Consider the following 14,080-nt stretch of genomic DNA (forward strand, 5'->3'; position numbering starts at 1 on the left):
ACGAAGAACTCCCGTGGATGTAGGTCTTGACGACCGAACCACATAAATTCATGTGTCGTTTATTGCTTTCTAGTCTAGGTGTTGATATGATGCTTTATCACTCACAATAATAATAATAATAATAATAATAATAATAATAATAATAATAATAATAATAATAATAATAATAATAATAATAATAATAATAATAATAATAATAATAATAATAATAATAATAATAATAATAATAATAATAATCAGGGTTAATTTGTTATAAATACACCAACTTTCCACGATTTGGAAATTAGACACGAGCTTTAAACTCTTCCTGACAATACACAACCTTTGCACCCATTTTTAATTTTGGCCCGCCTAAATTTTCCGACTAAATTTCTTCTTACGTGGCAATCGGAAAATCCAACGTGGCACCAACCTCAGGTGAATGAAACTACACCATTTAAGACACACTCAAACGACGTCGTTTTAGTTATTTTTCAAATTCTAATTTAAATGGTTGAGCCCTAATTCCTCATTTGCGACTGGAAAAATTTTGAGAATGGAATCATCTCCTCCACCTCCACTTTGCGTCCACAAGATCGAAGCTGCCAGCAAGATCTCCTGGTTGGACGCAAATCCAGCCATGAGATACTACGGATGTTCCCTAGGCCCGGTAGTTTAATACCTGAATTTTCTTCCTTTTCATTTTTGTGTCTCTACAATATTTGACCTAGGATTCTTTACATAGGATGGAAGATGTGATTTCTTCCAATGGATCGATGCAAGGCCAACCATACTTCAACGAAACTACATTGCTAAACTGAAAAGGGAGAGGGATGAGGTCCGCGAGCAACTCCGCATCCAAACTTGCTTGGCTAGGCAGGCAAAGGAGGAGGAGGCTTGGGGCAAAGCTGGAGATATGACTGTTCTGAATCACGAATTGGAGGAGGAATTGGCTGCCTTGAAATCAAGGCGTTGGTGGCTGGAGAAGATGGTGACATTGGCTATGCTCCTGTTGATTTTGCTTATCGTGATAGTTGGTTAGGGTTATTGGTTTCTAGAATGTAAAAAAACCTTAACTTGTAGTTGGAATGAATGGTAGTAGTTGTAGTAAGCTTGTAGTTGGAAGCAATGGCTTGTAGTTGTACTATATGCAACAATTTTCAATGGCTAAATGATAATTCAAATGGTGGTTCAACTTATGAATTTGCAGATTTTTAAATTTTGTTGACATTTTGAATCAAATTAGATGATTCAAATGGTGTTTGCTGATTAAAGTGAATAAGGTTGATAAAATGGAAGTAATAACACAGTTGGATACATAACACAAATTGATTGGAAATTAGATTCAATCACATTGTACCATAATTCTTACAACAAATGAAAAAGTTGTCTCAAATATCATAATAATACATGGATTACTAAACCATAATTGTTATCATTGTTGATGCCTACAACATCTATTACACTTGCTTGAGTTCTCTTTACTCCATTACACTCCATCATTCCCGCTTTCTTGAGTGTTTGGGAGCTCAGATACCTTCCTTGGATTGATGAATTTTGAACCTTTTTCATTGCTAGAACCCTGTGAATAGAAGCAGCCCAATTAGATCTTGTTTTATAGTAAGTTAAAGAGTAAGACATAATCCTTTAATCATTACCCTGAAATAGATGTTCCTTGACTCTGTAACCATCGTGCCAATTCCTTTCCTAGCAAGTGCTCTCTCCTTTGCAATTGTTTTCTTAACTTGGAGTGGGAGTGATGTGGGAGCTCGAGGATTAGGAGGATTTGGGGCAGAGGATTTGCAATTTCCCCTCTGGATCACTGGCCATCATTTCAGCCAAGTAACTCCTCAATTTGGCATAATGAGCAGTCACTGAACCCCTCAATGTTTCCAAAGCAAGTGATTTTGCTTTGTACAATCTGTTTGCCTTCGGTTCTGTGCCATATCTCTCACAAATATCAGCCCTCAAATCATCAATTGTAAAATTCTGCCTCATCCTAAAGACATTCAAATACTGTCTTGCTATCCAATTTGAACTCACTAGTTAGTTATCTCTTCTTCTTCTACATGGATGAGGCTCTGATGAAAGATATTTGATCACGAAAGTTCCCTCTTTCTCAACCACACTGCCATAGCATCTCCAATTGCAAGGATCCTCACATCTTGCCTCACATTTTCTACTACCCACCCTACTAAAATGCAGATTTCATCCCTCACAAATTGCTTTGGTTGTCAAAGCATCCCTGCACTGTTTCCCACTTGCAAATCTCATTCCTAGTTCAAGTTCCAATCTTTTATGATCACATCTTGGATCATAAGTAACCTTCCTCACCCTGTTTCTTTCACCATCAGACTCTTCATCACTTTCATAGGGGCAATTTCCATCTGTACTATCCTCATACTCAGATATAGCCAAAGCTTGGTCATCCACTGCCTCATCATCACTTGCTGCGGCAATGCATCTTCCAATATCATTAAAGGTGTGTCTGTCAATTCTAATATCCCTACGGCTTGACATGTATTCCTCATCCTCGTCAGCTAACTCTCTATCACTTAAGCTATCTTCAGTTTCCTCCCCATCTCTAGGAACATAATCATCATCACTTTCTTCCTCACTGACCTGATCATTCAGTTGGACTCTCTCACTTTCAGTGACTCTATCAACTTGCCTCTCACTAACCTTCTCACTCTCCTTTTCATTAACCTTCTCAGTAATTTTTTCAGTCATCAGTTCATCAATGCTTTCACTAACCTTCTTAGTAACCTTCTCAGTGTGTTTATCACTAAATTTCTCCCTAACATTTTCATTGACAGTCTCTCTTACAGTCTCTACCACCTTCTCCTTACCCTTACCCTTAACATTATCAGTTAATTTCTCCTTACCCTTAGACTTGTTTGTAGGTCGCTGCACCTCAGGGCTAGCTTCATGAGTTGCACCCAAGTTATGAGCAGTTTCTTCTCCAACAACCATATTACCCTCTCCAATTGACAATGCAGGCTTCTTACCACCCTCAACATATACTCTAATATGTCTATGATTTGGAGTCAACTGACTTAACATAGAAAGAACATCATTGTCGTCCTCAAGTAAGCTAAAAGCATTTGAATCCAGCTCCTTACACCAAATATTTTCCCATGACTCATATCCTAACTTTTTAACTTCGTCAATTAAATCGAAGTAGCCAAAGAAATCAGTATCTAACCCACTACGACACTCAGTTTTTCCACCATAATATTGTTCACCCCCAGTGTTAGTTTCATGAAATCGCCCACCATGTTGTATAAACATTCTAAACGAACTGCAAAATTAACAATACAAGAAAAGACACAGCTAAATCAACTTATTCACACACTAAATTCATTAAATTTCATACATTTGCAAATTTCACTTACCTATTTGCCATCTTCGACCTTCCTCGCCGATTTCTTCAAGTTTCAGTTTTTTTCGCAACCCTAATTAGGAAATCAACGAATGGATACAAGACGACAACGTTTCTAGGGTTTTTTTTGCCAAAATGTGCTCGTTTTGGAATTAAAAAAAGCCATGTCATTATTGTCAATGCACAGGTCGGATGACAAATGTACACGTCGGATCAGTATTGCCACGTATTTGATCGGAAAATTTAGGCGGGCCAAAATTAAAAATGGGTGCAAAGGTTGTGTATTGTCAGGAAGATTTTAAAGCTCGTGTCTAATTTCAAAATCGTGGAAAGTTGGTGTATTTATACCAAATTAACCCTAATAATAATAATACTCCATCCGTCCCAATAAAAGCGGTCACATTTCCATTTTGGCTTGTCCCACTAAAAGTGTAAACTTTCTTAAAATGAAAATATTTACTTTAATTAAGCCTAATTAATTAATCTAATTAAATTTTCTAACTAAACCTAAACCCTAATTAAATAAACACACCCACACTAAAAACACACACAAAACACATTCTTAGCCGCCGCCTTCCCCCCCCACCCCACCCCGGAAGAGGACCGTTCCGATGGATCTGATGAAGCCTCTGTTCCCGCCACATTTTTCCTCGCCTCATGCATCGACACCGCTTGCTGCCTTTACGTTGTCTGCGCCCTCGGATTCTCCACTTCCGACACTGTGAAAACCCGCAATTTGCTATATTTCGTCTGCCAAGAAGAACTCCTGCGTTGAATCCCCAAATCGCCGCCTAAAATCCCTAGAAGAACTTGTTGTATTTCGGCCGCCAAAAGAGCCGCCTGAAAGTCCTAGAAGAACTTGTTGTATTTCAACCGCCTGAATCCCCCTGCTATTTGCTGTATTTTGGCCGCCAAGAAGAACTTTCGTGCCTGAATCGCCAAATCGCCAGCGACCGTCGCCGTCATCGTTTCCGTCGCCTTCCCCTATTGAGAAATTAGGTTGAAGAAGAAGAAGTTAGGGTGGAGGAAGTATTAATTAAATCATTAATTATGAATGATCACAATTAATTAAAATATAACGATTTCTTTCTTAATCTTCATGCCCAAAAGAAATAGGCCGCTTTTATTGGGGGATGGAGTGACTAATAAATAATTGCCACTCTACTTTCTATTTTCTAATCGCTTTTAAGTTTTAACCGTATCTTTACAATAGAGCAAGTACCCCGATTTCCCCCAAATTCGACTGAAACCCTAGTTCCTCTCAGCTCCAGCAAAAATGCTCGAATTTCATTCACTGCCGTCGGCTGCTTGCTCGATTCATCCATATCGCGCTCTAATTTTCGTTTCAGCACTTCTATCAGCTCTCCAATGCTCTCTCTCTATCCCCCACAAACCACATCTCGGTTCGAACCTCCTTCTCATCGGCGATGCCAAGTTCACTACCAACAGCTTCTCTATTCGTCTCACCGACCCCCGAATTTCCTCTCCCAGCGCCGGTTTGATCGTCCAGAAAAAGCCCATTAGGCTTTCGAGCTCGGCCTCGAAGTCGAAAAAGCCCGTTTCGTTTTCTACTGATTTCACGTTCTCAATTTCGCCTCACAATGGCGATGGATTGGCCTTTGTGGTCGTGCCCCGAAGCTTCCAGTCCAAATTCTCTGTAGAAAGTTTCGGGCTTTTGAAGGAAAATCGGTTTCTTGGGGTGGAATTTGACACTTCGGTTGATGAAAATGTGGGGGATTTGAACGCAAACCACGTCGGTCTTGACGTCGGGAGCCTTGCTTCAGTGGAAACGAGCAATGTGTCCTCGATCGGCTTGGTTTTGAACAGCGGAGTGAAGCTGCACTCTTGGGTTGATTATGATTCGAGCTCGAAGAGGATTGAGGTTAGGTTGAGTAAATTTGGAAGCCCTAGGCCATACAGTCCTCTGTTGGTTTATAAGATTGATTTGGGCGAAATGTGGAAAAACGAAGAGGTCCTTGTTGGATTGAGTTCATCTACTGGAAACTCAATGCAGACTAGCAGTGTATATACCTGGAACTTCAGGACTAGGGAGGTTCCGCAGTGGCTGCATTCACAGCCGTTGAATCCGAGGGCATTTTCGAGGGAGCATAGTGAGGAGAAGCTAGCACAGAAGAGAAAGATATGCGCTTTGGGTTTCATGTCTGGATTGGTTTTCTTGACAGGATGTGGCGCGTTTCTGGCATTGGTTGTAATGTTTCTGTGGGCGTTATTCGAGAATAGCTCGGAGACGGTGCTGACAATCCCGGGGAAATGCACCCTGCATTCAGGGGATTTCAGGTATGAAAAGATCAATGTTGTTGTTGGAGATGGCACACCTGATGATGCTAAGAAGTAGAGTTCTCATGAGTTTGTTATGTGCTTATTGTATTTTGATGTTTTGTAATATAATGTGATGGATTATTTAGTTTTTGGCTGTCTTGAACCATGGATGGGAGCAGTTTGGGTTGTGCATATTTTGGTTTGTTATTCGCCTTTTTTAGCTTGGTGTCAGCTGAGGATATCGTTATGATGGATATTGGACTGTTGGAGCAAGAGTTTTTGTCTAATTAAGTAAGGAGGCCCACTTAGTAATGAATTTTCAAAATAATCTCTCTCTAACAAAGTATTAATGTGAAGTGTTGACATGAATTTGTCTGAGGTGGCGAGATGAGTTATGTTATGCTGTGAACTAACTGTTAGTGCTAGGTATTTAGGAGTCGTTATAGCTTAGAGACCTGAAACCAAATGATTGGAGAACGAGAGCGAATGATTAGCTTTTAGAAATGCATTCGCTAGAAGCATAGAATCTCAGTATATGTTGGTAAACTTTGAATATGCTATAACAGTATAACAACTGTGATCTACGGAAGCCCAAGTATGAACATAGGATGTAGAACCCAAAAGTTCTGAATTCTTGAGTAAGATGTGATTTACAATTCCTTCTTATAAAATATATACAAGTATATTTGCAAATGTGGTCTCTAGCTAGAATTCTACTACTCGTGGGCATGACATGTACACAGTTGCACAGTTTAGTTGCAGCTCACTCACTCTTAATCCGGAAATAGACATTACTGATCAATTGTATGTATAGTGTGCTGCTGCTCTTCACTCTACTAATAAAATACTTAAGTTTCTCCAGACTCCAAAGTTAAATGGAGATTTGGTTAGGGTAATAAATGACATATTTTAATGTTGGAACAATTGCATGCTACTAGCTTACTACGGCATCCAGTTTTTCCATCTGTTTTCTCCAACTAAGACAATATCCGTGTCCATTGGCTAAGGAAAACTTGTTTAGCAATAAGGACACGCACGAACAGTGCTTATTGTCATGCTTCTCGTCTTGTTGTCAAGATTTTGCTCCTTCCGTTTTTTTGGACTTGCTTAACTACTGCAAAGTTTGTTTCTGAGCCTGGCAAAACTTATGAGATGTTAGTCCACTTCTTTTCTCTTAAGCTGGAAAAGTTGTGTCTATTGATTGTATGTTGTCCATTTTTTCCCAATTTTTTTTTTGTGTTTTTGGTTGCTCTCTTCTCTGTATTCTTGCCAGAAAATAGCCATCTTAATTTGTATTGATTATTGAACAGTAATACGAGTATGGTGCCATATGTCCTAACATCCTTTTAAAAACTCAAATGCTAGATGACTCAATATTGATCTTTAGCAGCATAAGTCTTATAATTAAGATTTACATGTGCATCATTTCTTGATTTTACATGTTTTTCTGTTGTTTAGTAATCCATGTGTCCCATTATTTATATCGCACTTATTATTTTGGATTTTCTCATTATAATTATCTTATTCCCATAAAATGCAATATTTAGCTCTTCAAAATGCGAGTCCTACCACTTTTAACTAATTTATATCTTTTTTTTTTAATTTGCCTGTTCAAAACTATGGGAAAATAATAATGGGATGGATGGAGTACTCCCGCGAAGCTTGAGCAGTATTTATTTTCGGGTTGTCCCGCAAAGTTTGAGCATTTTCTTTATATGGCAATTTTTTTTCCCTTTATTTATGTTTTCATTTTTTCACATACCACACTTTATATATAAAATACTCACTCCGTCCACGAAAAAGAGTCCTGATTCCCCTCTTTTTTTTGTCCATAAAAAAGAGTCCCGTTTCACTTTTTATACAATTATACCCTTTATAACTTTATGTATTTACTTTATTTGCCATTGGAGGACCCACCTCACTAATTAAAAATTCTCTCCACTTAAACTTAATCAAACATAATTAGCAATAAAAAAAACCCTAAAGATTACTTCTAATATTCACTCGTTCAATATCAATTCTCAATTCAAACCCTATTTTCTAAATTTGGAGCAGCGCCTTAATCTTCTTCTTCTTCTTCTTCATCTGAAAGCTCAACCTCTGATCTCGCCGCCTTACTCCTTTTTCTTCACCTTAAGGCGCCGCCTACCTCAAAGCAAGCGGCCCTCAAATCGCTGCCTCCCGCCTCCCTCTGACCCAACACCCCAAATTGTCGCCTCCATGTGAGCTCGAAACCCTAAGGTGTCGCCTCTTTCAAATCGCTGCCTCCCTGTGAGCTCGAAACCCTAAGGCGTCGCCTCCCTCAAATCACATCCTCCTTTTTCAAGGTGAGGTGCCCTATGCACCACGCGACCCACCTCTCTTCCCCGGTGAAAAGCGCCACAACCGACCGCCCATTTTTCCGACGCAACAATCAGTAGTCGTAGGAGGACCCGCTGCCGTTGTTGTCGTTCTCAAGTAACAACGACAAAACCCCAAATTGCCACCTCCCTCTAAGCCTAAAACCCTCAATCGCCGCCTCCCCCAAATTGCCACCTCCCTAAAAAATTCCTTGCTAGTTGTCTCAGAAATTTCGGTAACCATGACTGCCTGCCCCTAGCTTTGACTCCCGCACTGTCCGAACAGACGACAACAATGGTTGAATTTGTTGCTGGAATTTCCTAAATATATTGGTGGAATCTTTTTGTTGAATTTGTTGCTGTAATTTCTCAAATTTGTTAGTGGAATTGATTTGTTGTTAGGAATTTTGTAAATTTGTTAGTGGAATCGATTTGTTGAATTTGTTTGAATTTGTTACTGAAATTCATTTCTTGCTGGAATCGAATTTGTTTGAATTTGTTGTTGAAATTTTTGTTTGCATTGAAATTGTTTGCTCAATACTGCTTTAAATTTGTTTGGAATCTGCAGAATTTCTTTACCCAGAGGATTAAGCAATTAAAATTGCTATTAATTAATAGAGGATTAAGCAATTAAAATTATTATTAACACTCCCCCTATAAATTTACTTCTCTTTTCGTTTACACCTACTTTAACAACTTTCTTAAAATTCGTGCCGAGTTCCAAATGATACTTTTTTTCATGGACGAATGGAGTACTAATTTTTTAAAATTTGTGCCGAAAAAGAATTACTCAAGTTTTATGGGACAGATGGATTAAAAATGTTTTACAGGACGGAGGGAGTATTTTTTAAGACTTCTTGATTTTATATGTTGAGAAAAGGACATTGATAACTTGTTTTATTATTTTTTTATATTTTTTATATATATATTTTTAATTTTTTGCCCCCCCCCCCCCCCCCAAATAGTTGTATTGTGTTCGTGTATGTTTGATTTGTTGTCCCACTAGAGATTTTAGCATATTAAAATGTTTATTGGAAGACGAGTGTACCACCAATTTTCTCCTGATGTCATCAACCACAAATATCTTCACAATCACAATCATGGAGTGAAGAATCTTTTACTTTTTACAATCAGTTCTCTTTTATTTGAAAAAGATGTTATGATTAGAAAGCTTCAAGATGTGACTAAACAACTAGTACTATAGTTTCTTTAACTTGAATAAGATAATCCAGCGAAAGGATCAATACCGATAATAAATTCTGCGCCATATATTTTCCTAATAAAATATTTCATGAAGAAACATATTTTTTTTTTAAACAATTTCATAGAATATTGTTTACACCACTTATAGGATATGTTATTAATGTCTTGTAAAAATAAGATTTGCTCTCTCAAAATAAATAAAAAATTAAACTGTTGCTAATTGAATTAGAGTAGTAAGCACATGGGCCATGACTATTTTAATCGAGGGACCCACCCAATAATTCCAGGTATATATACAAATAAACTCGCAATCGTAATATATAATGTGTGGAAATGAACTATTATAAGAATTACTCTTCTGGACCTTCATGATTGTTAAGTGCTATATCTTATCATATACTCATATAATTTTATTTTCGTCGGATCATGATATTTGTATGCAGAAAAAAAATTAATATATTATATAAAAATTATCATTGATCTTTGTACGATATACTATTATCAATGTAAGATACAAAAAATATTTACATATAGTATAAGAGATGATCAAATAGCAAATTTATCTCTATAGTAAATAGAAATGAATTTGAATCATTATATACTAATGCTCACCAATGTGGCAAATACCACGTGGGTGGAATCATTGAACCAATATATTCGACTATAAAAGCTTAATATGTTGAATCTCATTACTTTAATAAGATTTACTTTAACGTTTATGAAACAAGCTATCTTCTAATTACGCATTTTATTTTGTGTGTAGATTAGAACAAAATAATTCTATACATATCGATATTTGAGTTGAGGAGAAGTCTATTTAAGTAAAGTAGAATAGAAGGAAATAGAAAGAGCTTGAGAATCACTTTCGGAGAAGTGAGGTAAACCGAAGCAGCGCCTATTTTAGAGGTGCGGAAGCGAAACCAACAACACTCCCTTTAAAAACAGAAATAAATAAATGAAAACAAAAATAAAACAACAACATTAATTCAAAAAAAAAAAAATACTCGTTCGTAGTTTACTTGTCAAAGCATATTTACCAAATTTCTTATTTCGGTTTTCAAAAAAGTAGCTATGAAATCAGCAAGTTGCGTAGACGGATGACGAGTTCTGACATGAAACCATAAGTTTTGGAAATTGCGTAACTTCCAGCTGCATACCCAAAAACAAAGATTTTTTTTTTTCCCCCTCTGTAAGCATCGCTCCTGCTCTGCTTCCTCACTGTGTGATTACTGTGTGCTTTTTGTTGTGGCTATGGTGTTTGATGATGGTTTTAAAGGTGGGTTGCGCCTCAATTCAGGCCTGACGGCTGACGGCGGAGATATAACATCGGCACTTTTGAGAGGCGAGGAAATGGTCGTTGCTCCGGAATCAAACGACGCCGTTTCGGGCGGCTCTGGCTCTGCCTATTCTTCTAAGGATTCTGTGATTGTTGACATTTCTGACACCGCCCATCAAATTAGTCAAGGTTCTTTCCGAATTTTATTGTTTTCTTTTTCCGGTTCCTAACACTGTTTATCTTATGGCTCTTGAATTTTGCTTTATGCAATTTGCGTTAGTTCGTATTTAAAAAGCGGTTTATTCTTTAGTTTGTTCTCTTGATGGAATTGATGTTTTGCATGCCTTTTTGAAGCTGTTTAATGTTAATTGATTAGTACTTTGATAGTTAGTCTCTGCTTTGATTATAAGAGATGTAGTTTCTGTTTGCAATTTGGCTGAAGATCATTTCATTTGGGAATTCTGCTCTCTGTTTATTATTTACTGTATTCATCTTAGCAGTTTGATTGTGGGATGCTTTAGAAGTTAGATCATCTAATAGAGTGATGCACATTAACCTTTGATATGATTGAAGCTAAATTCGAATTTCAGTTGCTCGAGTAATGAAAAAGTAAGCTCGGTGATCTGTTATGCACTCGATTGTTCCATGTGTTCCCGGCTTATTTTTTCATGTCGTGCATGTAGATTCGTGGTTCCAGGTGGCGTTTGTCCTTACAACGGGGATAAACAGTGCATATGTGTTGGGATACTCTGGCACTATTATGGTACCGTTGGGTTGGATTGGTGGTGTGGTCGGGCTAATTTTAGCAACAGCGATATCTTTGTATGCAAATATGTTGGTCGCCAAGCTTCATGAATATGGAGGAAGGAGACATATCAGATATAGAGACCTTGCAGGATTTATGTATGGTAAGAGTCATATAGTGATCTGAGAGAGAAGAGGTAGATTAATTGTGATATGAATGTAATATCCTTTCTGGTGTTGTAGGTGACGAAGCCTATAGTCTTACGTGGGCGCTGCAGTATGTTAATCTCTTCATGATCAATGTCGGGTACATCATTTTAGCCGGCAGTGCCCTCAAGGTAACTTGCTTTTGTTCTCTTGTAATAAACGAACCAATAGTTGTCTATGAAGTTATTTTTCACGTAACTTATGAAGAGGTTCAAACTCTTGGATTGTAGTTCTTTATTTATACAAACTACAGAAGACGTCAATTTAGCTCACCACTAAATATTAAGGTGTGAGCTGATTCCTTGATTTTATTGACATTATATGCAGGCTCTTTATGCACTTTTCCAAGAAGAGTCTGGCATGAAGCTTCCACACTGCATTGCAGTTTCTGGCTTCGCGTGTATCCTTTTTGCAATTGCCGTACCCCATTTATCAGCTCTACGAGCATGGCTGGCATTTTCAACAGTTTTTAGTACGGTGTACATTGTCACAGCATTTGTTCTGGCTCTAAAAGATGGTATGGCCATTTCCTTTCCTTGTTATTACTAAGTTTGTCAAATTTAAGTTGGGTTTCTAACAGAAGGCAATTTTTGGCTCCCTTGAAAGTCGAGCGCTTTCCTTTTTATCACAGAACATTTAAAATGCTTCCCTTAGACTACGAAATTTAATTGAAAATACCCCTATATCTACTCTTTCGAGACTATGTAGCATGCTTTGTCCACTATGAGGTCTTGATCATGGTTCCTGATTTGTTTGCAGTCGTTTTTACGTTTTTACCTCTGATTTCTGTTTAGCTAAATAACTATGAGGTCTAAGATTTATGTTGCATGCTTCTTTCTCGATCGATTCTTCCCACCACAAAAGTTTTATATTATTCTTCTCAAAAAAAAAAAAAAAGGTTCTATATTATTAAATTATATTTTTAACTTCTACATCACTGATGTCCATTGATGCCTAGAATCAGCTCCACTGGCAGAGTGGTAGTGGATATTAACTTTCAGATGCTGAATTTCGTTGTTTCTTTTTTCTGAGTAAGTAATTTATTTTGCAGGCGTTGAAGCTCCTCCCCGAGACTACAGCATTCACGGAACAACTACTAGCAAAATTTTTACTACCATCGGTGCATCAGCAAACCTTGTTTTTGCATTCAATACTGGAATGCTTCCAGAAATACAGGTCCTACAGAAGTCTCGGATTCTTGAAACAAGCTTTATTAATATTCGTCTTATGCCAAAAAATATGCAGATATCTCTATCTTTTGGTGTCTGCTGGTTCCATCGCTGATTTAATATGTGATATTATCTAGAAAGAACTCACGACTCGTTTGCCCTAGAATGTTTGTACCTAGAGTAAATTTTTTTTTTTTTTTTTTTTTTTTTTTTTTTTTTTGGTCGGTCAAAGTCATGTTAGATGTTAGTAGTTAGTTCCCCATCCACTCCAAGAACTACCTTATCTCTCCATTCACCAAACTCCAACCTTATATCTCCAATCACCAATTCGTTCCCAAGAGGGATCGAACCCGGGTCACTTCACTTAAGTGAGGACCCGGTGGCCAGTGGGCTAAGCCCCCTGGTTTGTACCTAGAGTAAATTGGCCTTGAGTGTTTTTAGTTTAAACTTTGTTTGCTGATCAAAAACCACTCAAAATCGATTCATCTTCTTGACAGGCAACCGTGAGGCAGCCCGTCGTTGACAACATGTTGAAAGCTCTGTATTTCCAGTTCACAGCTGGAGTTCTGCCAATGTATGCCGTTACCTTCATTGGTTACTGGGCGTATGGATCGGAGGCATCGGCCTACTTGCTGCACAATGTCCACGGCCCAGTCTGGTTGAAGGCTGCAGCCAACATCTCAGCATTCTTACAGACGATCATTGCCTTGCACGTAAGCACTAATCCAAACACCCTCACTCTGTATCCACTCAAAAGACTAATGGAAAACATACCTCTAATCGTTCCGCACAGATCTTTGCAAGTCCAATGTATGAATATTTGGATACAAAGTTTGAATTGAAAGGAAGCGCTCTAGCAGCACGCAACTTGTCGTTCAGGATTGTGGTGAGAGGCGGCTACTTGGGCATAACGACCTTCGTCTCAGCACTGCTGCCGTTCTTGGGGGATTTCATGAGCCTTACCGGGGCACTGAGCACGTTCCCTCTCACATTCATTCTGGCGAACCACATGTATCTGATGGCACGGAAGCACAAGCTGACGTCGCTGCAGAAGAGTTGGCATTGGCTCAACGTTGTCTTCTTTGGATTCATGTCTCTTGCAGCCGCGGTTGCTGCGCTGAGGCTCATTGCTGTTGATTCAACTAACTATCATTTCTTTGCTGATTTATAGGTTTGGTATTATTTAAGGGTATATTTTAGCCCCTCCATTTTTGTATTTATTTTTTAATTGAAATGTCCATTTTCTTGTAAATGTAATCGAGTTAATATTGTATGAACTTACATTTTGATGTAAAATAATGGACAAGCCATCTTACAGAAAGCAGTGTAATGAATTTTTAGTTGAGTACTACTCCTTCCGTCTCTGAAATAAGTTCTTCTTTTTTTCATTTTGGGACGTCCCCCAGATAAGTTCATCTTTCTTTCTTTCCATTTTTGGACAACTACCCCACCACTAATAATACTTTATTTATTCTTACTTTTCACTTTTTCACCACTCTCA

General features: G+C 38.0%; 2 protein-coding genes and 1 long non-coding RNA gene across 5 annotated transcripts; 2 read left to right on the forward strand and 1 right to left on the reverse strand.

The window, feature by feature from the left end:
* The first annotated feature begins 4,522 nt into the window (after positions 1 to 4,522).
* LOC131019987 (lectin-like protein LEC) lies at positions 4,523 to 5,848 on the forward strand. The gene has a single exon (XM_057948626.1). It carries the CDS (start codon positions 4,638 to 4,640, stop codon positions 5,715 to 5,717), a length of 1,080 nt encoding a protein of 359 aa, XP_057804609.1. The 5' UTR covers positions 4,523 to 4,637; the 3' UTR covers positions 5,718 to 5,848.
* Positions 5,849 to 10,104: 4,256 nt separating this feature from the next.
* Positions 10,105 to 13,930, forward strand: LOC131019986 (proline transporter 1-like). 3 transcript variants are annotated; one of them, XM_057948624.1, is made up of 8 exons: positions 10,106 to 10,372; positions 10,460 to 10,648; positions 11,143 to 11,367; positions 11,447 to 11,541; positions 11,738 to 11,927; positions 12,462 to 12,586; positions 13,077 to 13,292; positions 13,373 to 13,930. In XM_057948624.1, the coding sequence occupies exons 2-8, from the start codon at positions 10,534 to 10,536 to the stop codon at positions 13,748 to 13,750; spliced, it is 1,344 nt and encodes a 447-aa protein (XP_057804607.1). In that variant the 5' UTR covers positions 10,106 to 10,372; positions 10,460 to 10,533; the 3' UTR covers positions 13,751 to 13,930. The 3 variants fall into 3 exon arrangements, with proteins under 3 accessions (XP_057804606.1, XP_057804607.1, XP_057804608.1); XM_057948625.1 differs by lacking the exon at positions 10,106 to 10,372 and adding an exon at positions 10,960 to 11,068 and having other exon boundaries at positions 10,510 to 10,648; XM_057948623.1 differs by having other exon boundaries at positions 10,105 to 10,648.
* Positions 10,481 to 13,119, reverse strand: LOC131019988 (uncharacterized). Its single transcript, XR_009100566.1, has 2 exons — positions 12,991 to 13,119; positions 10,481 to 12,754 (listed from the first exon to the last, which is right to left on the reverse strand). It is a non-coding gene; the product is annotated as an uncharacterized LOC131019988 (long non-coding RNA).
* Positions 13,931 to 14,080: the final 150 nt, after the last annotated feature.

The sequence above is a fragment of the Salvia miltiorrhiza genome, chromosome 4 (assembly GCF_028751815.1).
Source record: "Salvia miltiorrhiza cultivar Shanhuang (shh) chromosome 4, IMPLAD_Smil_shh, whole genome shotgun sequence".
NCBI lineage: Eukaryota > Viridiplantae > Streptophyta > Magnoliopsida > Lamiales > Lamiaceae > Salvia > Salvia miltiorrhiza.

What these genes read in the sequence shown, in the direction of transcription:
- LOC131019987 (XM_057948626.1), top strand. Translation starts at nt 4,638, where the DNA reads ATGCTCGAATTTCATTCACTGCCGTCGGCTGCTTGCTCGATTCATCCA.
- LOC131019986 (XM_057948623.1), top strand. Translation starts at nt 10,435, where the DNA reads ATGGTGTTTGATGATGGTTTTAAAGGTGGGTTGCGCCTCAATTCAGGC. An exon ending in CGCCCATCAAATTAGTCAAG is followed by an intron (nt 10,649 to 11,142) that starts GTTCTTTCCGAA and finishes TCGTGCATGTAG; the next exon opens with ATTCGTGGTTCCAGGTGGCG. An exon ending in CCTTGCAGGATTTATGTATG is followed by an intron (nt 11,368 to 11,446) that starts GTAAGAGTCATA and finishes CTGGTGTTGTAG; the next exon opens with GTGACGAAGCCTATAGTCTT.